The 24,177-nt window shown below is 35.9% G+C and overlaps 4 protein-coding genes across 10 annotated transcripts; all 4 read right to left on the bottom strand.

Moving 5' to 3' along the window:
* Nucleotides 1-705: 705 nt before the first annotated feature.
* On the bottom strand, nt 706-3,742 carry LOC125846500 (uncharacterized). Its single transcript, XM_049525942.1, has 2 exons — nt 2,931-3,742; nt 706-1,122 (listed from the first exon to the last, which is right to left on the bottom strand). Exon 1 carries the CDS (start codon nt 3,553-3,555, stop codon nt 2,932-2,934), a length of 624 nt encoding a protein of 207 aa, XP_049381899.1. The 5' UTR covers nt 3,556-3,742; the 3' UTR covers nt 706-1,122; nt 2,931.
* Nucleotides 3,743-5,354: 1,612 nt separating this feature from the next.
* LOC125846497 (folate transporter 1, chloroplastic-like) lies at nt 5,355-13,310 on the bottom strand. Of its 5 annotated transcripts, XM_049525935.1 has the most exons (12): nt 13,072-13,310; nt 12,909-12,985; nt 11,881-11,957; nt 10,708-10,798; nt 10,048-10,138; nt 9,681-9,754; nt 9,366-9,476; nt 7,882-7,953; nt 7,684-7,704; nt 7,494-7,561; nt 6,868-7,030; nt 5,355-5,636 (listed from the first exon to the last, which is right to left on the bottom strand). In XM_049525935.1, the coding sequence occupies exons 1-11, from the start codon at nt 13,196-13,198 to the stop codon at nt 6,898-6,900; spliced, it is 942 nt and encodes a 313-aa protein (XP_049381892.1). In that variant the 5' UTR covers nt 13,199-13,310; the 3' UTR covers nt 5,355-5,636; nt 6,868-6,897. The 5 variants fall into 5 exon arrangements, with proteins under 5 accessions (XP_049381892.1, XP_049381891.1, XP_049381893.1 ...); XM_049525934.1 differs by lacking the exon at nt 6,868-7,030 and having other exon boundaries at nt 5,360-5,802; XM_049525933.1 differs by lacking the exon at nt 5,355-5,636 and having other exon boundaries at nt 6,588-7,030.
* On the bottom strand, nt 13,257-16,396 carry LOC125846482 (pentatricopeptide repeat-containing protein At1g06143). Its single transcript, XM_049525914.1, has 2 exons — nt 14,086-16,396; nt 13,257-13,346 (listed from the first exon to the last, which is right to left on the bottom strand). Exon 1 carries the CDS (start codon nt 15,969-15,971, stop codon nt 14,214-14,216), a length of 1,758 nt encoding a protein of 585 aa, XP_049381871.1. The 5' UTR covers nt 15,972-16,396; the 3' UTR covers nt 13,257-13,346; nt 14,086-14,213.
* Nucleotides 16,397-17,445: 1,049 nt separating this feature from the next.
* LOC125846492 (ribosome biogenesis protein WDR12 homolog) lies at nt 17,446-24,157 on the bottom strand. 3 transcript variants are annotated; one of them, XM_049525924.1, is made up of 14 exons: nt 23,915-24,157; nt 23,273-23,373; nt 21,883-21,989; nt 21,357-21,392; nt 21,190-21,275; nt 20,807-20,874; nt 20,616-20,726; nt 20,395-20,517; nt 19,225-19,368; nt 18,724-18,832; nt 18,417-18,553; nt 18,287-18,322; nt 18,102-18,200; nt 17,446-17,711 (listed from the first exon to the last, which is right to left on the bottom strand). In XM_049525924.1, the coding sequence occupies exons 1-13, from the start codon at nt 24,084-24,086 to the stop codon at nt 18,108-18,110; spliced, it is 1,323 nt and encodes a 440-aa protein (XP_049381881.1). In that variant the 5' UTR covers nt 24,087-24,157; the 3' UTR covers nt 17,446-17,711; nt 18,102-18,107. The 3 variants fall into 3 exon arrangements, with proteins under 3 accessions (XP_049381881.1, XP_049381880.1, XP_049381883.1); XM_049525923.1 differs by having other exon boundaries at nt 17,447-17,844; XM_049525926.1 differs by lacking the exon at nt 17,446-17,711 and adding an exon at nt 17,915-17,933.
* Nucleotides 24,158-24,177: the final 20 nt, after the last annotated feature.

Genomic DNA, 24,177 nt, shown 5'->3' with positions numbered 1-24,177 from the left:
GCTCAAAAACTTCAATTTCATCGATCACTTGTTACTTCCTCTTGTTTTCTTCTTAGAGCACTGTTTGGTATATTATAAGCAGATATTTTTCGTCTGGTGTTTGTTTGGTTAGAATAAACAAGCAATATGAATTTAAAAATTAAGATTATTACTAGTACAATGAAATCTCATTTTCCCCCTTTTGATTTTTCCGTCATATCAAACATCAGAAAATAATTTCCTCTTAAATATAGTCTATGACATACCAAGTACACATTTTTATTTTTGTGTTGCATGTACATCTTACTGCGTGAAGTAATTGAAGTCGGCCAGTGACTAAGGGTGTGTTCGGTACGAAGGAAATTGTTTTCTGCTTTCATCTTGTATCCAATTAGATAGACGCCAAAATGTACCATGCCAAATATAGAATCTTTAAACAAACGTTGGATCTTTGTCAGATTATTCTTCGTAGGACGGAAAATAAACCAAATACTTGCATCACAATTTCAGTCGAATTTTTTTACTTCCAACAACAAGAGAAACTTGTTTTGGTGCGGAACTAAGAGTTTGAAGTTTTATATACTGTAATAATAAATAATCTTTTAAACAATTAGGTCATCATCCAAATGATATCTACCGTCTAAAACAAGTTAGTATGATTTTCAGTTTAATGTCACTGATGTGAGTTATTGTTCTGGTAGGAACTAAAACAAAAACATTAATTCATTAGCTTGAAATGTGAATTAGAATCGGACAAGTCCAGCTTTGTTCACTATGTGTGTCAACCTTGTCATGATAATCTCAAACCAACTGTATCCTAGATAATTAAAAGAGTACAAACTGATCTAACTGGATGGGAAACTAATCCATGGTTGCAAAATATACCATAGCTTTTTCAGCTCACTATCTATCATACCTATAACAACGTGAATTCATTATAAGATGTCAGTTCTCAACCAAATAGCTCTACAATGTCCTAGGAGCGTCACCGTCTCCTTTATTTTCAAAACAGAAAAGCTAGCCTTTGAGCTGGTTAATGCATGCTCAGTAACCATGAACCTCCCAATCACCAAATGCAGATTCTGTTACAAAGTCATGACCTGTTAGCTCCCAATCTTTGTTGCAAAAATACAATCAACGGATCTGTACAAGCACACAAAAGATAGGTAAGCTTTAGTAAGAAAGAAGGGCATTTCCTTCTCTGTCCCAAAACAAGAATGATAAATTGTTACTTAATACAAAAAAAAAGACAAAATTATGTCATCTCATCTTCAAATAGAGAGAGGTGAAGATGACACAATTCCATTCCATCTCATACAGTTTGAGATAGATGAAGGTTAAACCTCCAAGGGACTACATATCGTAGTATTAAGTATCTACAGTTTGCAGGTTAGTAGATGTTATTCACAACAAGCAGATACATAAATAACTAATTACGAGATAATTAAACCTTTCACATAGCGCTCTCCTAAAGAAAAGATATAACTTTTGTTGACCAAATCAAATTATATAGACACTGACAAATTAATACTAGTAAAGATCAGCTACATGCTGGGTAAAACTAATCAAACAGAAGTACTACCTTTTTGGTTATAGAAGATCAAACAAGGGAAAATGCACAGTGAAGTCAATAGTCACTTAAATTCTCCCACAACTCTGTATAGAAGATGCAGATCAAATTATAGAATTAATAGGGAGCTTGTAATTTTGGTTAGGGCCGTAAATTTTTGAAGGTGGCCAGCATGTCCTTAATGCTGAAGAATACAACTTTACCAATGTTCAAAAAAAAAAAATTCTCCCACTTGGAAAACTGAGAACATTTTCCCATTCATTTCTATTCTGCCAGTCCCCTTCAACAATTTTTTTTTTTTTGTGAAGGTAACATTTGTGTACATAGGTTGTACTGAAAACCATATTCACAATATGTCGAATCCACTTCAACTATTTTACCCTACAATTTATCAGAGAATCAGTATGTAATAAAGAAGCTTTTCATAGTCTTCAAGATGGGCTGGAGGAACATACAGGAAATATATGTGTCAACAGAGCTTCAAAGTGAAGGATAGCCTTGGTGCAACATTAAGAGTTGCCGTCATGTGACCAGGAGGTCTATTGGTACAAGCGGTGCAAAGAGCCATTTGCAGAAGTGCTAGTAGGTAAAGATGCATACAATCAACCCAATCTGTTCCGACCCACCACCGGACTCTATGCATAGTGAAAGCTTAGTGCACTGGGCCCCTTATTTTTTCAAACAACTCAAACTCTGAAACCAGCCTTCTAAACTTTGAGAGACATTACAAAATGTAGATCATAGCAAATCCACTAATCTTCGATCAGGCAGCATATTATGCCACGGAAGATCCGCAATTCATGCATAAAGTACTAAAAAGAAAAGACGACACACACCTAGTAAACTCAACCTTCCCTCACCCTAAAACAATTCATTTGCACCTAAAACCTAGTATCATATACAAGAAAGATTCAGCATTTCCAACTTATGCTTCTACAGAGGTTTGTACAATTGTACCTTGTACTAGAATTTTAAACTAATTCATAAGATACATTAGAATACTGAAAATACAAGCAAACCACGCAGTGCACTAACTATATTTTGGTGTGGGATGCTATTAAGATGTTGAAGGACATGCTTCAAAATTGTTATCGAAGAAAGTGCATCAATTGACCAACAAATGAGAAAACAGATATATGTTGCATATGAGACCAGGACATAAAATAATTATGAGTGTACTGCAAGACAACACAACCAAATTAGAAACCAAGATCTGTCTAGCTTCAGAAGGCATAACAATTATCCATATATTTGTAGAGAAAAAAACTAAACTACTGGTACAGTACATCTATTCACCTTGGCGCTTTCCCTATTACAAGAACTACATCCCATGATTCAAATTCATTAGCAGGATTTTGATTAAAATGGCATGAACAATTACCTCACTCCATAGTGACTTTGGCTCCAACCGCTTTCATCTTCTCAATAATTTTCTCAGCCTCCTCTTTCGTAACCCCTTTCTTCAAACTAGCTGGAGCCTTTTCCACCAAATCCTTAGCCTCCTTGAGTCCCAGATCAGTAAAAGATCTCACTTCCTTGATAATCTTAATCTTTGCCCCGGCATCGAATCCCCCTTCAAGCTTCAAATCAAACACAGTCTTCTCCGCCTTCTCTTCCGTCTTTCCCGCAGCTCCTGCACCCTTTCCCTTCATCCCTCCAGCACTAAATCCCATTCCGGGCATCATCATTGCCATTACAGGCATCTCTTCAATACCCATTTTCTTCCTTAGGACCTCCCCCAAATCCGATACTTCCAGCAACGTTAGACCCGAAATCTCATCGACTATCGCAGATACTCTCTCGGATGGAACCGGCTTCGACTCCTGAGCTGATGTTGTGAAATTTGAACTAATTAACGGTTTAGTGAAGCTGTAGAAATGGGTTTTGGATAAATTTTGAATCTTGGACTGTGGAATTCGTGAATGCACATAAGGTGTTTGACATGTGGAAATAGTTCTAGAACGGCGAGACAGCGAATGATTGATAAATCGATTAAAGCACCTCATGATTACAGAATCTTATAGCATAAGAACTTCTGCCTGGACTTTGTAACGGCGCCGGAGACGGTGATTACGGCGGGGGGTTTAAACGGTCTGGGAGAAATACCAAGGTTGGGGAAGTGAGGTTTTAGGCCTACTAGCATACACTTGGGCCCCTTAGGTTATGGAAACGCTATTCATGACTTAAAAACAACGGAAAATGATCAAAAATATTCTTAAACGATTCGAAATAGCTCAAATTTATCCTTAAACTATATTTCGGCTCAAAACTACTCTTCCGTCAAACTATTGGTTCAAAAATACCCTTCTTATTAACGAAAGTTGTTAGATACTATGTGGATGCCACATTGCATGTCAATACTAATTACTTTTTTTTTTCATTGCCAGATAGACTAAATCCCTAAATTTTAATTACTCTTTTTCCCCTTCATTTAATTATTTTCCAGAAACGATTTCACCCCTTCTCCCTCATTGAAGTATGTTATTGAACAAGTAAAGTTTATCACCGCTAACCAGAAAACATTCAGCAATAAAACACCAACAATCATAACTTGATAAACCAATTAGCAAAATGAGGAACTTTAACAGTGGAAGCAAATATTTGAACTTCACACAAAACATGTTGAGCACAAAACACACTACTCCAAATACAAAACCCACCACTAGCTTGTTGTTAGTTAAAAACCAGCAGAGTTGGTCAATAGCTGGAAATAAACTAAGTAAAGAACTAATGAAGAAATAGAGAAACTGAAAATAAACTTCACAAAAGCTGGACATAAACTAAGTAAAGAACTAATAAAGAAATGCATTACCAAACATTAAGTAAAATCTGGAAATAAACATCACAAAATTTGGACAAAAACGAAACTTCAATGAGGGAGAAGGGGTGCAATCGTTTCTGAAAAATAATGAAATGAGGCAAAAAAAAATAGTAATTAGGATTTAGGAATTTAGTCTATGTGGCAGTGGAAAAAAGAGTAATTAATATTGGCATGCAATGTGGCATCCACATGGCATTTAACAACTTCCGTTAATAAGAAGGGTACTTTTGACCCAATAGTTTGATGGGAAGGGAAGTTTTGAGCCGAAATATAATTTAAGGATAAATATGAGCTATTTCGGATAATTTAAGGGTATTTTTGACCCTTTTCCGTAAAAACAATGTATTTTCTTCCCGTGTTTTTGCTTTTACATTTATATTCAAAAGTAAATACTGTTTTGACTTGACGTGAAATTTAAGGAAGTTTAGAAAATTTTTACACAATCAAGAAAATATAGTCTAGAATGATTTTGTTGTACGTGATAGGTAGAAAGATCCCTATGGTATAAAATGAATAACTTAACCTCGTCTCAACTTACAAAGTGTAAAAAGAATGTTTTACGCAATCCTTCTTCGAAGAGCCAGGAATAGTTTAAATGATAACACATGTCCTTGACCTTTTCACATTAATTTCTTCAAGTTGGTAAAGCATGTATCGTTACTTCTGTCAATTCCAATATAATAACAGTTCAAACAAAATCACATTTGAGAACTGGCAATTATATATTTGAAGCTGAACTGAAAGCACCCTGTTATACTCAGAATTGGGCTGTCATTTATTCCTCAAGACACTTCTTCTTTCAAAAAATTGGCAGCATGTACAATGCAACTAGAACATTTTTTCCTCAGCCCAAAATTACAGAGCATCAATATTGCTATCGCAAATAAGAACAAAGATTAATCGAGAGAGGAAAAACGTTGATACATTTCTTCCACTCAAACCTTTCAAACAACCAACATGCATTTCAGTAACAAGGTTTACATACAGTATTATTAGGTGTCGAAGCATAGCTTCCATCAATTAATTCTTGCTACAGCAGCAGTTTAAACTTTCGTGAGTACTTGAACAAAGTCTCAAAAGATTATTTCTTTTCTCATAAATTACAAAGACTAGAAATATAGTACAATTACACCACACCAGCCATTAAATTGTCTCCTGTTCACATTCTCCTAAATGGCATCTTGTTTCTATTTGTACTCCTGTCAAATCTGTGAGTATACTTTTTCCAAAAATAGTTTCAATAGTGTAGAATCCTAATTGCTACAACAAGAAATGGGAGGCAAAAAGGATGGAAAAGAACTAATACTCTCTCCTAGACATTTTTAGCAGGTTTAGGACATTCTCATAGACAATGAAGGTAATCGAAGCTGCAGGGGCATTTTTCAGCACGTTTGCTGTGATACCTCTGTAGAAGCCTCGTATGCCCTCAAACCTGTAAGCTCAACAAGAAAAAGAAAACGAAATAAGAGGATAAAATTAAGGGGTAGTTTTACCAATAAGGGGGTTCTACTACCATTTTGATGACTTCTATTGTATGTATNACATAAACACAATGTATTTTCTTCATGGGTTTTTGCTTTTACATTACTATTTTGATTTGACGTGAAATTTAAGGAAGTTTTGAAATTCTTTACACAAACAAGAAAATATAGTCTAGAATGATTTTGTGGTATGCGATAGGTAGTACTAGTTCTGAAGGATCCTTTGGTATATAATGAATAACTTAACCTCGTCTCAACTCACCAGTGTAAAAAGAAATGTTTTACACAATCCTTCTTTGAAGAGCCAGGAATGTTGCTGTGATGCAATTACCTCATATCATATACGTAACTTTTTTTGATAGGTTAGTTTGATGTCTATTCTTTTACCACAGTTTAAACGATAAACACATGTCCTTGACCTTTTCACATTAATTTCTTCAAGATGCTAAAGCATGCATCGTTACTTCTGTCAATTCCAATATAATAACAGTTCAAATAAAATCAACATTTGAGAACTGGCAATTATACTCCTCAAGACACTTTTTCTTTCACAAAATTGGCAGCATGTACAATGCAACTAGAACATTTTATCCTCAGCCCAAAATTACAGAGCATCAATATTGCTATCACAAATAAGAACAAAAATTAATCGAGAGAGGAAAAACGTTGATACATTTCTTCCACTCAACCTTTCAAACAACTAACATGCATTTCAGTAACAAGGTTTACATACAGTATTATTCGGTGTCGAAGCATAGCTTCCATCCATTAATCTTGCTACAGCAGCAGTTAAAACTTTCGTGAGTACTTGAACAAAGTCTCAAACGATTATTTCGTTTCTGATAAATTACAAAGACCAGAAATATTGTACAATTACACCACTCCAGCCATTAAATTGTCTCCTGTTCACATTCTCCTAAATGGCATCTTGTTTCCATTTGTACTCCTGTCAAATCTGTGAGTATACTTTTTCCAAAAATAGTTTCAATAGTGTAGAATCCTAATTGCTACAACAAGAAATGGGAGGCAAAAAGGATGGAAAAGAACTAATACTCTCTCCTAGACATTTTTAGCAGGTTTAGGACATTCTCATAGACAATGAAGGTAATCGAAGCTGCAGGGGCATTTTTCAGCACGTTTGCTGTGATACCTCTGTAGAAGCCTCGTATGCCCTCAAACCTGTAAGCTCAACAAGAAAAAGAAAACGAAATAAGAGGATAAAATTAAGGGGTAGTTTTACCAATAAGGGGGTTCTACTACCATTTTGATGACTTCTATTGTATGTATTAGATGATGGATGGAGGCAGGATGGAAGAAATTTAGGATTGAGAGAAGACTTGGAAAATTTGAAACATACAATTTGCTTCCCCCGCGTATCCTTTTAAGTTGAAGTCTGCTTTTAAAGAGTTCAATAATCAACCAGAAACCTTTTTCTAAACTTAATGATCTTAAAAAAGAATTTTGAATTTCTTCAGCTTTTGTTTGTTAGTTTGATTCCCTGATACTGAAAGCCAGCGTTGCAATCGATGAACTTGCATTTAGATTCTGAAAACATTTCAAATATAAAGCAACTTAATGTTTGGCGTTCATGTATATTTAATCAAGTGCATAGGCTGTAAAGAAGGCTGAAATTCATCCTGACCTTGCAGTTTCCTTCACAACATGCCAGCTATCCATGTATCTTGGAACTCCAGTTGTACTTGGTCGTTGCTGTTAGAGAGAAGATAGGCCTTTAACTACTCTACAGAAAACTAAAATCACCACTAGATGCTTGTCTACTGAGAAGAGTTGTATCAAGTGTCACGTAAGGCAGTAATATGAAAGGCAGTTACCTGCAATCGGGATCGCACAACCTGAAAAGGTTTCATATAAATACATAATTAGTTAAAGAGAAAAGTGACGGAGCACAGGGTAAAAGATTGTTAGAACAAATTGGCACATGGAGATGAGTACTGCATAATGCTCAAAACTCTCCGAACCCATATTCCCAACAATAGAGTAAGAACAAACTTATCACACCCCTAACATACCTGAAATGGGTATGTTGTAAGAATGGCTGCCAACTTAGAAGAAGCTCCTAGTGTTGCATAGTCAACTGAATCCTGTGAAAGAAATGCAAGAGCAAATACTGAGGCGTAATGTTCCCTCTTATTGGGAACTGAAAAGGTCAACTTTCTACAACAAAGTATTCATATGAAAGAAACTAATCATGACAGCAACCACAATATCATTTGCATCTGATAGTGTTCTTGAGTAATGATCAACCTCCAGACATGGTACAACCAAATTCTTTTCCATTTACCTTGAGAGCCTTAATGAAACCTTGCTTTTCAGACTAAAAAAGAAAATACAGTAAATCACCATTTAGCAGCACACGGGTTTTCATAAATTGATCAATGANCATATGAAAGAAACTAATCATAACAGCAACCACAATATCATTTACATCTGATAGTGTTCTTGAGTAATGATCAACCTCCAGACATGGTACAACCAAATTCTTTTCCATTTACCTTGAGAGCCTTAATGAAATCTTCTTGCTTTTCAGATAAAAAAAGAAAATACAGTAAATCACCATTTAGCAGCACACGGGTTTTCATAAATTGATCAATGAGTGGCAGTTCACTGGTTCATAATAAATCACCTCTCACCACATAAAACAATACCAAGAACCTTATAGTCAGTTTGGAAAATAATTGAATCATTCTTCACTCGGATCTGCTTATCTAAGAAAAATATCCCCTTTTACTTTTACTCAAGTAGTTTTTTCTCTTTTCCTTTTTTCTTATTATATTTATTTTTTAATGGGGAGGGGAAGGAATTGGACAGGCCAGTGCCACTTTGATGCAGTAAATAAGGAAGATACAGTTGTTAAGGGACTGAAAAAGAAACCTTATGTGCCTTAGGATAATCATTGACATGATATACAAATAATATCTTAGTTGCTCAAGGAGAAAGGTTTGAAAAGTTTCCGCTTCCAAGATTTCCTAAGACACCTACTTAATGTTGTTAGCATGATTGGACAGATTCTAAATATCTGTACATATCTATGTTATAACTCTAAATATTTGTGTAATGATGATAGGAGATAACATAGATTAATGTAGCATATTTTCAGAGATATTATAATTAGGAATAGCATATATTTAGGGATATATAGCAGATTTTTAGGCATGGAAATCAGAATTCTTTCTATTTAATGGAAGAACTCTCATTTGAGAGAAATCATTCAGCAAAATTGACAAATGTTTCTGCACAAGTAACATGACGAAACAACAAGGAATGAGAGCGCATAATACAAGAGTTGGACAGCATATTCTCATCTGTGCCATTTGCCCACTAACTTAAAAAATCCTGCCTAACCTGTACTCATTCTTACTCGTCTAAGCACATCTGAATTCCAATATCTAATAATACATAAAAGGATCAATTTTGCTGGTCATCAAAAGATTAAAACAGCTATGGAATCGATTGCATACAAAGAAAGCAATACACATTGGTTCTAGAGCCTCACCAACAAGTCAGCAGCTGTGGCAAGAGGGTTTTCATTCTCCTGAGCTTTCGAACTAAGGATGACTTTGCGAAATTCCTCATATGCCGTGAACTGAATAGCACCATGTGTAATCTGCTTAAGCAACAACAGACCAGCATGTTTCATGAATGAATGGTGACACTTCAGCATTAAATTTGTTGTGTATTGTATAGATAATCTATCCAAAAAGTTAGATATACTATGATGGTTAACTTCAAAAAATTTATGTCAAGATAAGATCAAATTCATTTACAGGATGAGATTATGGGGAAGAATGGAAGAGAATGCAATTCTAACCAGAAATAGGCTTGGCATAAGCCCCTTGTAAAGTGCCCTCCATCCTTCTTCTTTGATTATGGTTCTTAAAGCATCTGATATCCATATACAAAAAAGTTCCTATGAAGTTAATAAGTAGGATAGTAAATACAAAAGAGGCTAGTCAGAAAACTGAATGTGCATGCACATACAAAAGAGAGCAGAAGTTGCAATAGAACCTCAGTAAACAAAAAGAGGATACACAACTATAGAACCTCAAAATTGCAGAAATAAAGGTAGGATTCTCATATAAAATTAAGATGGAAAGAAGTAGTCCTAGAGTGCTCAAAGTTAGATGAAAGCACAATGAAACAAGATGTTGACAAGTTAATACGAGAGTGAAGCAGACCATGAAATCCGGTGTATGGACGAATCTGATTAGGAGTCTGAAGTTGCAATCTTGTTTTCACAAGCCAAATAGGGTTGGTGCAAAAACAGACCTGAATTCCAACAAACACACCTTTTAAGATATGACATAGTCTGCAATATTAGAGGGATGTGCTTAAAGTTACTAAAATAAGCAAGCCACATATTTTTTCCACCTAAATAATAAGTCATCAATCTGTTGTCATCAGAACTGATAAAGCGGGGAAAAGGTTGTCCACAAAAAGCTCAACACAATCAAATTTGTTTGTCTATAAGGTTCTCCAGTTCCTATATTTAACTAACACCTAATGTGTGGTTTGCCAATGATGGGAATCAATAACTATTTTTTTTATGTTGGAGTCCAAAACAATAAGTTTATTACTCGACCTTGCCTTCCATTGAAAAAAGAAAGATTTCACTTTGGTCACACTTTTAAGTTTTATCAACAGTAAAAGTAAGGGATTCGTCACCAGCAAGCCAACTACAATTGCACTCCTACAAGGACTACGACAACAAATAAAGAATCACATACAACTATCTATATTTGACACTCCTGCCAAAAGCTGGTCAATTGAATGCTGAACATTTGAACACGTGAAGTACATTGTTATTTCATTAAAGCATCAGAAATTTGATTACTGACCAGCGCTCCTGCTTCTGCAGCTGAAGCAAGGTGAAGGCCTGGACTCAGCTCCTCCCTGTTTCTTAGATACCTTTGCTTAGCCTTGCTATAGCTACGAAAAGGAAATTCCAAAAAAGATGTTACAGTTAGAGAAAGATGTCTCTCAAGCTAGAAATGTAAGAAGCATCGAAGTGAAAGCAACCTAATATGTTGGTTGCTTCTTACAGGGAGACATTGTTTCTTACAAACAATCCCAACAACAACAACAAACCCAATGTAAGCCTGTGCTATAAAAAACAAAAAGCTCTAAGGTCTGTTGGGGCTTTAAGCGCAAACAAAGTGTGGGCTTTAATGAGAAAAGGTGCAAATGTAGAAAAAATACAAAAAATAAATGTTTAGTCCAACACTAATAATTATAAGCATGAATGACAAATATATGAACAAAGAAATTGAAAAAATTACAATAAAATGAAATATCAATTGTTAAATATAGCCTCTTCAGAAGAGGCTCATTGGCAAGAGAAAAACCCTAATGACAACATTGAAGCACACATTAAGCCCAGCGAAGTGCTCAACACATTTTGAGCCTCGCTTCAGGACTTAAGCGCGCCTTAGATAATACTAGTGTAATCCCACAAGTGGGGTCTGGAGAGGATAGTGTGTGTGCAAACCTTACCCCTACCTTGTGAAGGTAGAGAGGTTGTTTCCATTCGACCCCCTGGCTCAAATAAAGAAAAGATAAAGAAAGGAAAAGAAAAGAAAATAGAGAAAGGGAAAGCATTCCAAAGCAGTTATGAACACATAAAATACGAAAGTGAAGAAGCTGGTGGCAAATAATAGGAAAGCATTACATAGAATTCTGAATTAAAGGAACAGTAACCACAGCTAAATAACACTCTAACCCAGAACAAAAAACAACAAATAATAACAAAAATCGACAATCAAAAGCAACGAGAATAATACTAATACTACTGGTATGAAAGGAGACGTGGATACGGTGCTCCAAATTACCACCAAGTCTATCCCACCGGAAAGTGAGACAATACTCAACTACTAACTAATCGTCACCCTAATCCACGACCCTCCATATCCCCCCTCTATCTAAGGTCATGTTCTCGGTAAGCTGAAGATGTCTCATGGCAAAAGATGCTACTTACCAGAGCTTTGTCAACAAAAGAAAAAGATGTTACTTACAAGAAAAAATATAAACCCCATGAAATAGTTGACCCAAGAACAGCAGGGTAAAAGCCAGCATAAAGTCCTCTAAAACCCTGATAAGACAACATTATAGCTAAATAAATAAGTCATCTTGGTGGAAACGTGAGAACATATACGAGCAATAAGGCAAACATTCAACAGTCTGCAGCATAAAAACTCAATAGGGGGCAGCAAGTAAAGGAGTTTCATCTTCAAAACCATATGACAGTGGTATGTTTGATTGTGACTGACAAAGTGTGATGGAATTTCTCACTATGATTATGTCATGAGGCTGACTGAATAAACTCTACCTGTGAGAACAGGTGAATGAAACAAGAAAGGACTCAATCAAGATTTGAAGTAAATCGACGTGTCCAAGAAGACACCTCACTCAACTGTTGACATTCAAATTAAGGACTTAAACCATATTTATAAGAAAACAAAGGACCTCTCAAAGCTTTCCAGTTGGAGTAGCCATATACAAACTCTACTAGGACACGATTCCTCTCAAAGGTTCCAAAAAGATTCTTGAGGGAGTGAATGGATATTGTTACCGACTAACCGTGGATTGAATATCGTAACATAGAGAATATGATAGCAACCATAAAACTCCACAGTTATCAGTTGTACTAGCGCCAAGACGAACATGGTCTCATTTCTTCTTAGAAGGATTCTTACTGAAAACATCCATTTAGATACATGATACATCAAAGTAAGGGCATCCACTCAACAATAAACCATGTGTCGTTTCCTAATCGAGGATAGAACGTATTTGTTTAAACAGTGTTGCATATACATATTTCCTGAAGTTGATATTACCTATTTGAGAAACCAAAAATTTGTGAAACAAGCATCCTTAACACATTATATGATTTGTCTTTCACCAGAACTACCAACTATTTGAATTGAAAAATCAACTTCTTTTTCGAATCATGAACTAAAAGGTGAGTTTTGGAATAGTAGCAATGCATATGTAGATAAGCTTCAATATTTGAAGAAATTGGAAAGATTCAGAAAACACAAACCTCACTTCGAGCAATGGCAAACAAAGCGTGAGGAGTGTTCCGATAGGCCGGGACATTGGAGATTCTTCCATCGTAAACTATGATTAACATATACAACAAATCAAGCTCCAAAGAAACAACAGGAGATCATTCATTTGCTATAGCAGGAAAGCATAACACTTACCCTGGAACCGGGTACGAACAACATCAAGGGGATGAGAGAATGTGACAGTAGCAAGGCCCGCAGCAGCACCGGCGGTGGCATTTTCCCATTCCCAGTCTGCCGATGGCAAAGCTGCCATCTTTTTCATGGCTCTGTCAACCGTTGGCTTCCCTTTCCCCCTGGTTCCCAACGCTTTTCTTTTTGCCGTCTATGCAAAATGAAATGAGGTGGACCTTCCTACGCAGACGAAACGGTGTTGTATTGACCTACTGGTCCAACATGTCAACAGCTTGCGCCTGATCAGTTATTGTGGAAATTTTGAAACAAACAAGAAGTGTCAATTACAACTAGCATTATTATTAGAGTAAATTACATTAAACACTATCAGTTAGTACAACATACATTTTGTATTTAAAAGAAAAAAAATACATGAACGGACATTTAAATTTACCTGTAAAATTATTCACACATTGATTTTTTTTTTTATTATTATTTTTTTGATGACCGTGGTGTCCGGATATCTTCTACTCCCATATTTGTGTGGAATGGAACAAATACTCCTAATGAGAGAAATCCACATCCATGTTATTATCGACAATAAACACTACTCTCTCCATTCCCTTTTAAGTGCTTTTTTTTGGAATATAACACATCAGTGAAAAAGTCATTTAATAGAAACCCCACAGCAATACTTTCGGATGTTTCTATCATAATACTGTACTGTTAGTTTAACCACGGTTTATGAGGTGTTTTTCTAATTTCTTAAGCAGACCTTGACCCTTAGATCAATTGTGTACTGGTGTAATAAGATTAGGACTGCACTGGACAAACTGGTCTCAAAGTCTACTGGAGGGGAGCCATGTCCATAATTACACAAAACCTCTATAATAATTAATGCCTATTTATAAACTGATAAAATTGTAATCAATCTGCTATAATCAGTTGAATTACATTTACTCGTTTAAGATAAAAACTGTACACTATCAAGTACTCAACGCACTGCATGATTTTTCATAGCTTAGCATAGTGACTCACAACAAATTAGCATTTCCTTTGCCACTTCGAATGTACAGTCCAGGTTTAAATCCACTGCAACAGAATACAAAATACTTAGCCAATTTGACTATGAAGCCTATAACGTCAACGATGCCTTTGTCCTGTCATTAGAGAACAAATTCAAGCTCCTGAACTTGGCCAGCCAACTTAAGTTGCCCGTCTAATCCATCTAGTAAGGAATAGATCTCCTGTGAAGAATGGTGATAATTATCACAAGCTGCAAACTGATGGATCTTTTTCTCTAATTCAATCCAACTGGAACCTGGTTGTTCTTTTCCTACTCCTAGCTCTCTCAAGAATGCTCTGATCCGGGCGACTTCACTCCATCTATTTGCATTAGCATACATATTCACTAGGAGGGTGTAATAGCCACTGTTGTTTGGCTCCAAAACGCTCAACTTTTTGACTGCAACTTGAGCAATTTCCAAGTTCTTCTGAAGCTTGCAACCACCAAGTAAAGCACCCCAAATAACAGCATTTGGCTCCACTCTCATGCTTCTTATAATCTGGAGTGCTTCCTCTAGCAAACCGGCTTTACACAATAGATCAACCATGCACCCGTAGTGCTCCATTTCAGGAACGATGCCATAATCTTGAGTCATACTTAGGAAATTCTTTCGACTCTTCTCAACAAGCCCTGCATGAGTACAAGCTGTAAGAACACTGACGAAGGTAATACCATTAGGCTTTACCTTTTCTTTCTCCATCCTGCTAAAAAGAGCTAATGCTTCTTCTGCATAACCATGAACAGCCAATCCATCAATAACAGAATTCCAACAGAAAAGGTTTTTCTCCCTCAATTTATAGAATACCAAGAGTGATCTCTCCAAACTCCCACATTTTGCATACATGTCAATTAATGCAGACCCGATATGCACACCAAGATCAAAACCTTTTTGCATAACATAAAGATGCATCTCCTTTCCTTGATCCAGGACGCCGAGATGTGCACAAGCAGAAATAACAGTTGTCATTGTTACTTCATCAGGAGTGATGAAGTTACTCTTCATGTCATAAAAAACCTCTATAGCCAGACCATACTTCCTGTTCTGAGAGTAGCAGTTAATCATCGTCGTCCATGCAATCAAATCCTTCCTTGACATTTCCTTAAACAACAGCTCAGCCGACTCGACATCCCCTGTTTTTGCATACCCATTGATCATAGCATTACAAGCAACAGTAATTTTTTCAGGTATCTCATCAAATAATTTTCTAGCGGAACCCAAATCACCAGCGCGGGCATGGGCTGAAACCATTGCAGCCCAAGCAAAATTATCTCTTTCAGACATTTCATCAAACACTAATCTCGCTAAATCAACTCTACCCAAATTAGAATAAAAATCAATTAGACCAGTTTGAACAAAAACATGGGTTCCAAACCCATATTCCCAAATCTGCCCATGTATACATTCCCCTAATCTTAGACCACACGTCAATGTACAACCCTTAACTACTGACGAAAATGTATAGCTACTTGGAATATTTTGAGTTCTTAACATGTCTATAAACAACAGTAATGCTTTATGTGGATTGTGACAATGAACAAAAGTTCTTATTAGTGCGTTGTAAACGAACACATTGGGATTTTCCATCTGGGAAAATGCAAAGGATGCAAAATCTGGGTTATTAAGTGCAGAACATGTAGCAATGAACTGGTTCATCAAGAAACAGTCTTTGGTTGCACCATTCTTTAGCATCAAAGAGTAAAGGGATTCCAGCTGCTTTCTACTTGAACATACTTTCAGTTGGTTCACAATAGAAAGGATACTGTTCTTTGTTAACATTGATATTCCTGCTGTAGTTTCCCGTATAATTGTATAACCTCTGGTCTGTAGAGAAATGAGTATACTTAGAAAAGGTGTCATGAAGAATCTGGATTTGAAGCTTATAGATGCGGGATTCTTATATTTGGACTAAATGAATAATTTACACAAATTCAATAAATTTCTGGAAATAAAAACAGAGTTTCGACAAAACTATTGGATTCAACTGCACCCCTCGGTGGCAAGAGATATCATATATCCATCCAATAACAAAGGTTATTGGTGTATCAAAAGGAACGAATGGAAGGAGATGTATGTGCACTCAATCTTGATTCTTGACATATTTTTTTCAGTAGGCATGGTGGAGTCCGACATTAACATTCTATTTTTACAATAAAGGGATTACTTTTTTCTGAAATCCCAAAATAGCACAGCACAGCAAACACCAAACTATTGAAGGAATCAGAATACAAGAACAGTTAAGTTCCTAAATAGTCAATAAATCCAGCTTTTCGCAAAAACCCTAGTTTTCTAAAAAAGAAAACGAAGACATAATCGATCATCATCATCAAATATCAAAACACACAAGAAATTCAAGATTTTAAAATATATGCGGGGGGAAATGACTGACTTACTATAATAATCTCTTTCGCGTCTCCATATATATAATATGGTTGTTGGAGTCGCGTATCAAATTGTACTATCACTGTTTATAATGATTTAATCATTCGTGTGCTTTTCTAATCCAGTATCTACGGTTATTAACCCGGCTAGCTGTGCTTGTCAAACCACTTATGTTATATTCGAGAGTCTGTTGAAAACAACATCTTTACCTTCAAAAGGCAGGAATAAAGCTACATATACATCACCCTCCCACTTATGTGGTTGTATCGAATATGTTATTATTGTATTGAATGGCTAAGATTTGATTTTGGAGTCTGTTCCGAATTGAGACTGACTTCTCAATACTTGATTCTCAATGGCTGAAATCATTGAGTTCACTTTGATTAGACCACGGTAATAATTTTGCTTTGGCATTTTCTTAGGGACGGATTTTGAACAATTAGGATCTTATGCTAAACCTTGTTGCAATTATAACGATTACTCCCTAATTATTTTTTCAGACGAGCAAGTGTTTTTCTCCCCTGGCAAAAAGATCCATAAAATATACTCGAGTTGCATACTTTCTTCGGCGTAAACAATGCACATTATTGTTTTGCACCATTTCGGAATGGTACATACAACCAAATCCACTCAACGTATACGATGCCAATTGCAATACACAATATAAGTTGTAAGCCTTGGTAGTTCATACTGGTAGTAGCAGTAGTAGTTCCTTGCAATTTCTGAATAAATCGAGCTGGCTGCATATTTGAGAAACTCGAACCTTCCTAAGAAATATAAAAGAAAGGCCTTACTGCTTTCATATGTACTGTACATATCTGTTTTGGTAATAAAACTTACCTTCATTGCAAAAAAAGAAAAGAAAGAAGTGTGTTAAAACTAACCATTTTCACACAACTCAGGACTGTTTGAGGCACCTTTCAAAAGGAAAGGCGAAAAAATGGGCGTGAATAGTAACAGCTTGAATCTCTCAAATAAAATTTCGATAATCATATAGTTACTTCCAGATAAATTGGTACGAATGGTTGCTGAAATAAAATACAGTTCTAGGTGACCGTATAAGATCCTTTGAAAATTCTCTTAGGATATATATTTGTATTGCAAACTCACTAGGCACCCAAAAAAATGAGCTTCAAATCATTTTAGCCTCGCAGGAATATATAATACAAACCATTTCCAACTCTCCAGCTTGACCCAACCGATTCTCCCTAGGCAAAATTGCATCATCTTTTGGAGCACAATATCGGTAACAGGGGAGAATCTGTCCTGATAGAACAAAAGTTCTAATCATATACTTGGCCAATTCCTGTTCGCACAAACTACCTTGTCACCCGTGCCAAAAATACAACTTCTGCCAAATGAACAATTGTCACAATTACCATCAGGTCAATCAAATGATAGAGTGCTTCAAAGTATGCAAAACACATCAAGCTTTACTCTCTCTGCATACAATGTTACCTTGTCCTATCATAACTTTGATACACACAAAACTCAACCGTACATGGGTTATATTCCTTTTTTTCCTAATAACTTGTGTTCTACTCCACCTAACTAGGCTGTGAAAGAAATTTCCTCTTCAAACTCTACTACAAAAAGAGAGTAATTTACCTCTAATCACAACACACAAACATCGGAAGAGATGCAAAGCTTCGAGTCAGCCCCACCACTGATTACACTTTCACCTTTCCACCAATCCGCACACAAAACCTGTATTGACAGACTAATGTTTAGCAAATTCTAATGTGATAGAACAAATACTGTAAAACCAGTTCTTAGAAGGCAAACATTAGCACCTTGTCCTTGTGAGTATCAATGACAGCAAGGGGCCACTGCAATACAAATTGTTTTACCCATGAATGGAAAATGTAAGTGTTCATAAAAACATACTAATCATTATAGAGACATAAGAGGTATAGCACTAACCGCAGTTCTTAAGTCCCATAACATTACTTTCCCATCATAAGATGCAGAAACCAAGTGAAACCATGACTTTTCATGCCATTTGCAGGCGGATATCCAAGAACTGTGTGATGAGAACTGATAGACAGGAGCCGAAGAACCTGAAGTGATAAATGAAGGAGTTTTTTTCATATATCATTGTCTCATGTAAGGTCATCAGTTGCTTGAACAATATAAACAGAGAAAAGATATTTAAGCACAGAGAGACAGGGATTAAAGTTCAAGGGTGTGTTTAAAGTGATCTGCAAGTTGGACAGAAAAAGAAAGAAACCTGGTTTGCGAGGATCCCATATCCTAAGAACAGGGTCAGAACCACCAGCAGCAATGAGGGAAGAACCTTCACCTCCAACATCAAGGCAATTAACAACTTTGTCGCAATACTGTTGAAGAGGAAGGCGGTCATTATCCATACTTTTAGGACTAAACAGTTTCAAGCTCTCAACAAATAGACTAAAAAAAGCTATATGTCTTGGCATTAAAAAGGTTCAAAACCGGTTACTTAACATGATGAGGTAATTTTTAAAAATATGATTGTTGACCGCCAAAGAGAAATGTTATCTCTGACAGAAAGTGAAAGCAATATCACTAGGAAAAGAATATGTACGTGCTACACCTTCCACAAAATTTTCATAATTTCATATTCTGCAAGTGGGAAATTTGTTTCGCCCCCCTCTACAATCCATATGAATATAGTTTTAGGAAATACTAGCCTACGTGCACAGGACAGTAGAGATATGACTGAAAGAAAGGGAGAAAAGAGACAGCATGTCACCAGGTTCAATGAATCCTTGCCCATCTCAACATCCCATCTTCTTATAGTGTGATCCCATGATGCTGAATAAATTGTTTCATCTTGTGACCACACCACAGACGACACACATTGTGTATGTCCTACGAGTGTAGATTTAGCCTCCTCCTGTGATCATAAGATGTGATAGAACTTTTTGAGTACAAGATTATGATAACAAACATTACAAAAAAAGAAAGAGAAAACAATAGAAAAGGAAGAGGCAAAGAAAGAGAGAGAACATAGATAAAGCAACTTAGAGTGATATAATAAGAGATAACACCTCTCCTCCTAGTCAAAGACTTGACATATTTCAAAAATCAATTTCAAAATTATTTTGACCCTTCAATTGCATGATGAACATTGTCACTTGAGGAAATCAGAACGTTTCTTGTCATTCACCAAAACGTACACAAGATTTCGCTAATCGATATCAATTGTTAATGAGATACAACATAGAAAGTCAGAGACATATTTGCCTGGCACAAAATTGTTGCTGAAACAACATTGAAAAGAAGAATATAATGGCAACAAAGGTGGTAAATAAGGAACAAGGGAGGAAGTTAGGGATCAGAGAGGGATAGCAGGGAGGGGAAAGGAAGAAGAACAAATACTCCCTGTAGTTCCAGTTAAATGACGGTATGTTTAAGGCAACAAGTTTCAAAAAACTCAGCAGTTATGTCATATTTTAAACCACAAGTTCCTAAAGTCTTCATTTTTTTCTTAAACTGCATGCCAGTTCAAACTATGTCAATAATTTGGAACGGAGGAAGTATCAACACAAAGTTGGAGGCGCTGCAGGAAGAAGGTTGGGACAATTGAATGGGTGCAGCATATAAGAGGTAGGATGGAAAAGGATGTGAACTAGTATTCAGGGATGAAGAGGATTTGTAAAAAAGTAAAAGTAGATAGTTTTCTACGTGTATGTCTTGCACTGGAAAGTTTTTGATATCAAAATAGTAACTGCAGCCATGAACTGTTCTTTCCTCCTTTTTCACTGTTTTTGGGAACCTGACACATTATCTTTTTTCTGGATAAGGTAGAAGTTAGAACAGACATGTTATCCTTGTTAAACAGATGATGGATTTTTATACACTATGTGGAATGAAATAGATGTATCCTTCTGTCTTTAACCTAGAAGAAATGTAGTCATACTTCTGCTTGAGGATCCTCCTCATCAGCATTCTTCTTCCTTTTCTTGACTGAAACGATGTCACCTGTATCTGAGCCACTTGCTTGCCACAAAGCTATTTGAGAATCCCAGGACCCTGAACACACCTGTCAATGCAATAAATACTGGGATTCAGTAAGAGTTCTTAAAATCAATTTCATAATCAAAAGCTTTAAATGATCAATTAAGTGAAGAGATGCACGACCATATCTCCAGCAGGATTTGCTGCAACACTCTGGACAGAAGCATTATGTCCATGTAAAATCTTAAAGGCTCTAATCCTCTTTATCTGATCTGAAGACTCATCTGCATCAAACTTTTAAGCCAAACAATACTAATTAGGGGAAGATCACAAATTAGACAGTGAGTTATAAGTAGCACAGGCACATCATTTACCTTCCAGAGACGCAGTGTCCTATCCTTGGAAGCCGTAGCGACTATTTGATCAGAACCATTTTGAGCCACTACAGAAAATAAAAGGTATAAGCATGATAAACACAGACAGAATTCCAGAAGAAATGAAGCACAGAGAAGAAGATATCCAGGAGAAATTCAAACCATATCTCCATACTGATTGTAATGCTTGTAAAAGTTTTTGGTATCCAGTGTATTTTAGGCAAGTTAATAGAATGGATATCAACAAGAAATATTAAACCAGAAAAAGAAATATCAAGAGCAAGTGATGTGGAGTATGAACATGGTGTCAAGGTAAATAATAATGGCAGCAGACGATAAGGCATAATGCTAGACAATGAGCAACTGAGATATCCCACTGACACCTCTTGGTTTGACAACACAAACAGAAGTAATTGCATCAGTATGGCCCTCCAGTAGATGTGTACAAGATCCGGCAGCCTTCCATATTCTGATTAGCACTATCAAATGTTAGGTTGATACAATAACCAAAAAATGCAATTAGCATAAGAATAAACACTCAGTAGATTACCTTCCAAAACCATCATAACATCCAGTCAAAACAAACCTGTCAGATCACAAATATGCACATCTTGTCAATTAAGGCAATAGGTTGATTGTATGCAAAGAAGACCTTTAATTACATTATTAACAGTCACCATCCAATATTTTAGGGGGAAAAGCACATGGAGGATGAAATTCACCTTCAATCACAGGGGACAAAAGCAGCATCATGTAATTATATAAAAAATGTTGTCCTTATTAATGTAGTGAGTAAAGAGATATCTATGAGTGAAGTGAATGCACAACACCTGTAGTATAAGGTACAGAGAAACAATAACCAGAGAAATGCAACCATTCTATTTAGTTATATTATGCTGGCTCTATTTTTTTTTTGGTTGGGATAAACCAATATTGTCTTTCAGTAAAGAAGTTATGTTACAAGCATACACCCACCAAATCTTAAATATATTAAACAAAGAATGATATACAAGGCGGTAAAAATTACAAGGATCAAACTGAGATTCTAGAAAAACAAATTTCACACTCATGCTTACTTGGAATTAGAACCATCAACTGCACTGACCCAATCGTCATGCAAAGATGGCTCTTCTTCTTTCCTCGGAGCCACAGCTCTAATGTACTCAATCTCCAATATTTTCTCCTGTAAAAGATGTAGAAAACAGTTGGAAAAAAGATGAGTAGAAGAACCACTGAATAAACATATAGTAACATTAGTGAAATATATTGTCAAAAATCTCAATGATTTGTGACTCTGAAAATAAGCCACTTCTGGCTAGTGAATAAGAACATAAGAAAAACAACTAGGAGGGAACTAGAATTACAGAGTAACAGCACTTCTAGAACCTTCAGGTGTGTATATCTTTTTGCAATACGTACAATTATTTCAAACACCTCGTAAGTATAGCTCGGTTATCTAATGATTTCCAGAAAGAAAATGTTTTGTCATTAAACTACACTGACTACAATTTTTTGCATTTACGGTTACTACACTACCTACAATTTTAAAACAGAGCTGTTAATACTTTAGATTTTTCTACAACTTTGAAACTCCAATATGAGATACAATTGCAAGCATAAAAAGAATTAAAACCTACTAAATAATGCAAACAATCAAACTAGCAGCGGCCAGTAGATAGTTTGTGGAATTAGAAAGAAATCCAAGTAAGGAGGGTCAAAATTTGAGCTAATCCAACTGTTGGTACAAGTTCACCTCGAGCTTGGGCCACTAACATCAACCTTATCACTGGCTGGCTATTCATTATTTTCTAGAGCTTATTATTATCATCATCCATCAATCGTTTTGCTCAAACAAATTGAAGCAACAAACTTTAAAAAGAATGTGATTACACATTAATGGACCACACAACAAAAATTACACTTCTGTTTTCGTGTATAAAATCAAAGTTTACACGAATGTACAGAGTTCATTTTACGTTGTTTTTATTTTTTGGGAAACAAGATTAACCACTTTCCTAAGTATCTTTTTCTTTGAGTTGGTCTGAAGAGACAAAACAGTCCATTCTATAAGTTTTCTGGAAACAAGATTAACCAGCTTCCATAAGCATTTTTTTATTTTTGAAGCAACAAACTTTAAAAAGAATGTGATTACACATTAATGGACCACACAACAAAAATTACACTTCTGTTTTCGTGTATAAAATCAAAGATTACACGAACGTACAGAGTTCATTTTACGTTGTTTTTTTTTTTTGGAAACAAGATTAACCACCTTCCTTAAGTATCTTTTTCTTTGAGTTGGTCTGAAGAGACAAAACAGTCCATTCTATAAGTTTTCTGGAAACAAGATTAACCAGCTTCCATAAGCATTTTTTGATTTTTAAGTTGGTCTAAAGAAACAAAACAGTACAACTGGAACTCTGGTCACTCAAGCAGTCAAGAAGTGATTTCAGGAAAGAAACTTACAGCTGAAATGCCCTTGGCAAGGAGAAACTCTTCAAGTGACATGCGGACCAGTTCCCCATCAATGAGAAAATCAAAAGGCTCGGGAATCCAATCATCCTTTCCTAATAAAATCAAATGACATACAGGTAAGCATAATAGTAAAAACACAAATAGCAAAATCACTGGGCAGACAATACAGTGCTTGTCCATTATACATAAGATCAGGTCCTTTATTTAATTAAATATGAAACCCCCTCTTCTATATCTGATCAAATTTAGACACAATATACATTTTGATAGAGTAATTTCTAAGTTACTCAATTATGGCACCGTTAACCCATAATAACAAATCTCTTGTACCACAACCAACAACCTATTCAACTTGTCAATGTAGCTTAACAAATACTCATTTATAGCAATTTACTAGCTCGTAGCTTAAACAAGTGAGTTAAACCAATCAATTAAGCCAAATTGACAATTAACATTGAATCATTATTACCCACAATTCACAAACATCTATTCCAGTTTCAACAACCATATCACTGTAATTATAATTAACTTATCTAAAACAAAAAATTAATCCACTTCCATATAAACTCAAAACTAAATGACACTTCCATATGCACATTCCACTTAACAAAATCAGTTAGAATTAAAAGTTACCGGCTTTAAGGAGGTTGTTGACGATGGAAGAGAGGCCCAATCGGGTGAGATTAGAGGGAATAGCAATGGAACTAAGCGGAGCCTTAAAGGGGGCTTTCAACTTCGTAACGAACCGGACCTGTACACGCCTTGCAGCCTCTTCAACGTTCCCATCAATATCCATACCCGCCATTAAAAGAAAATATCACAGTTACAACGAATGTGTAGAGAGAAAAGGGATGGAGTGTATGAGGTAGACGTTCACGGGCAAATTCGTTGCGGGT

Source organism: Solanum stenotomum, chromosome 12 (assembly GCF_019186545.1).
Source record: "Solanum stenotomum isolate F172 chromosome 12, ASM1918654v1, whole genome shotgun sequence".
Taxonomy (NCBI): Eukaryota; Viridiplantae; Streptophyta; class Magnoliopsida; order Solanales; family Solanaceae; genus Solanum; species Solanum stenotomum.
The sequence above is the reverse complement of the archived record's forward strand: the minus strand, read 5'-3'. Positions and strand labels throughout refer to the sequence as shown.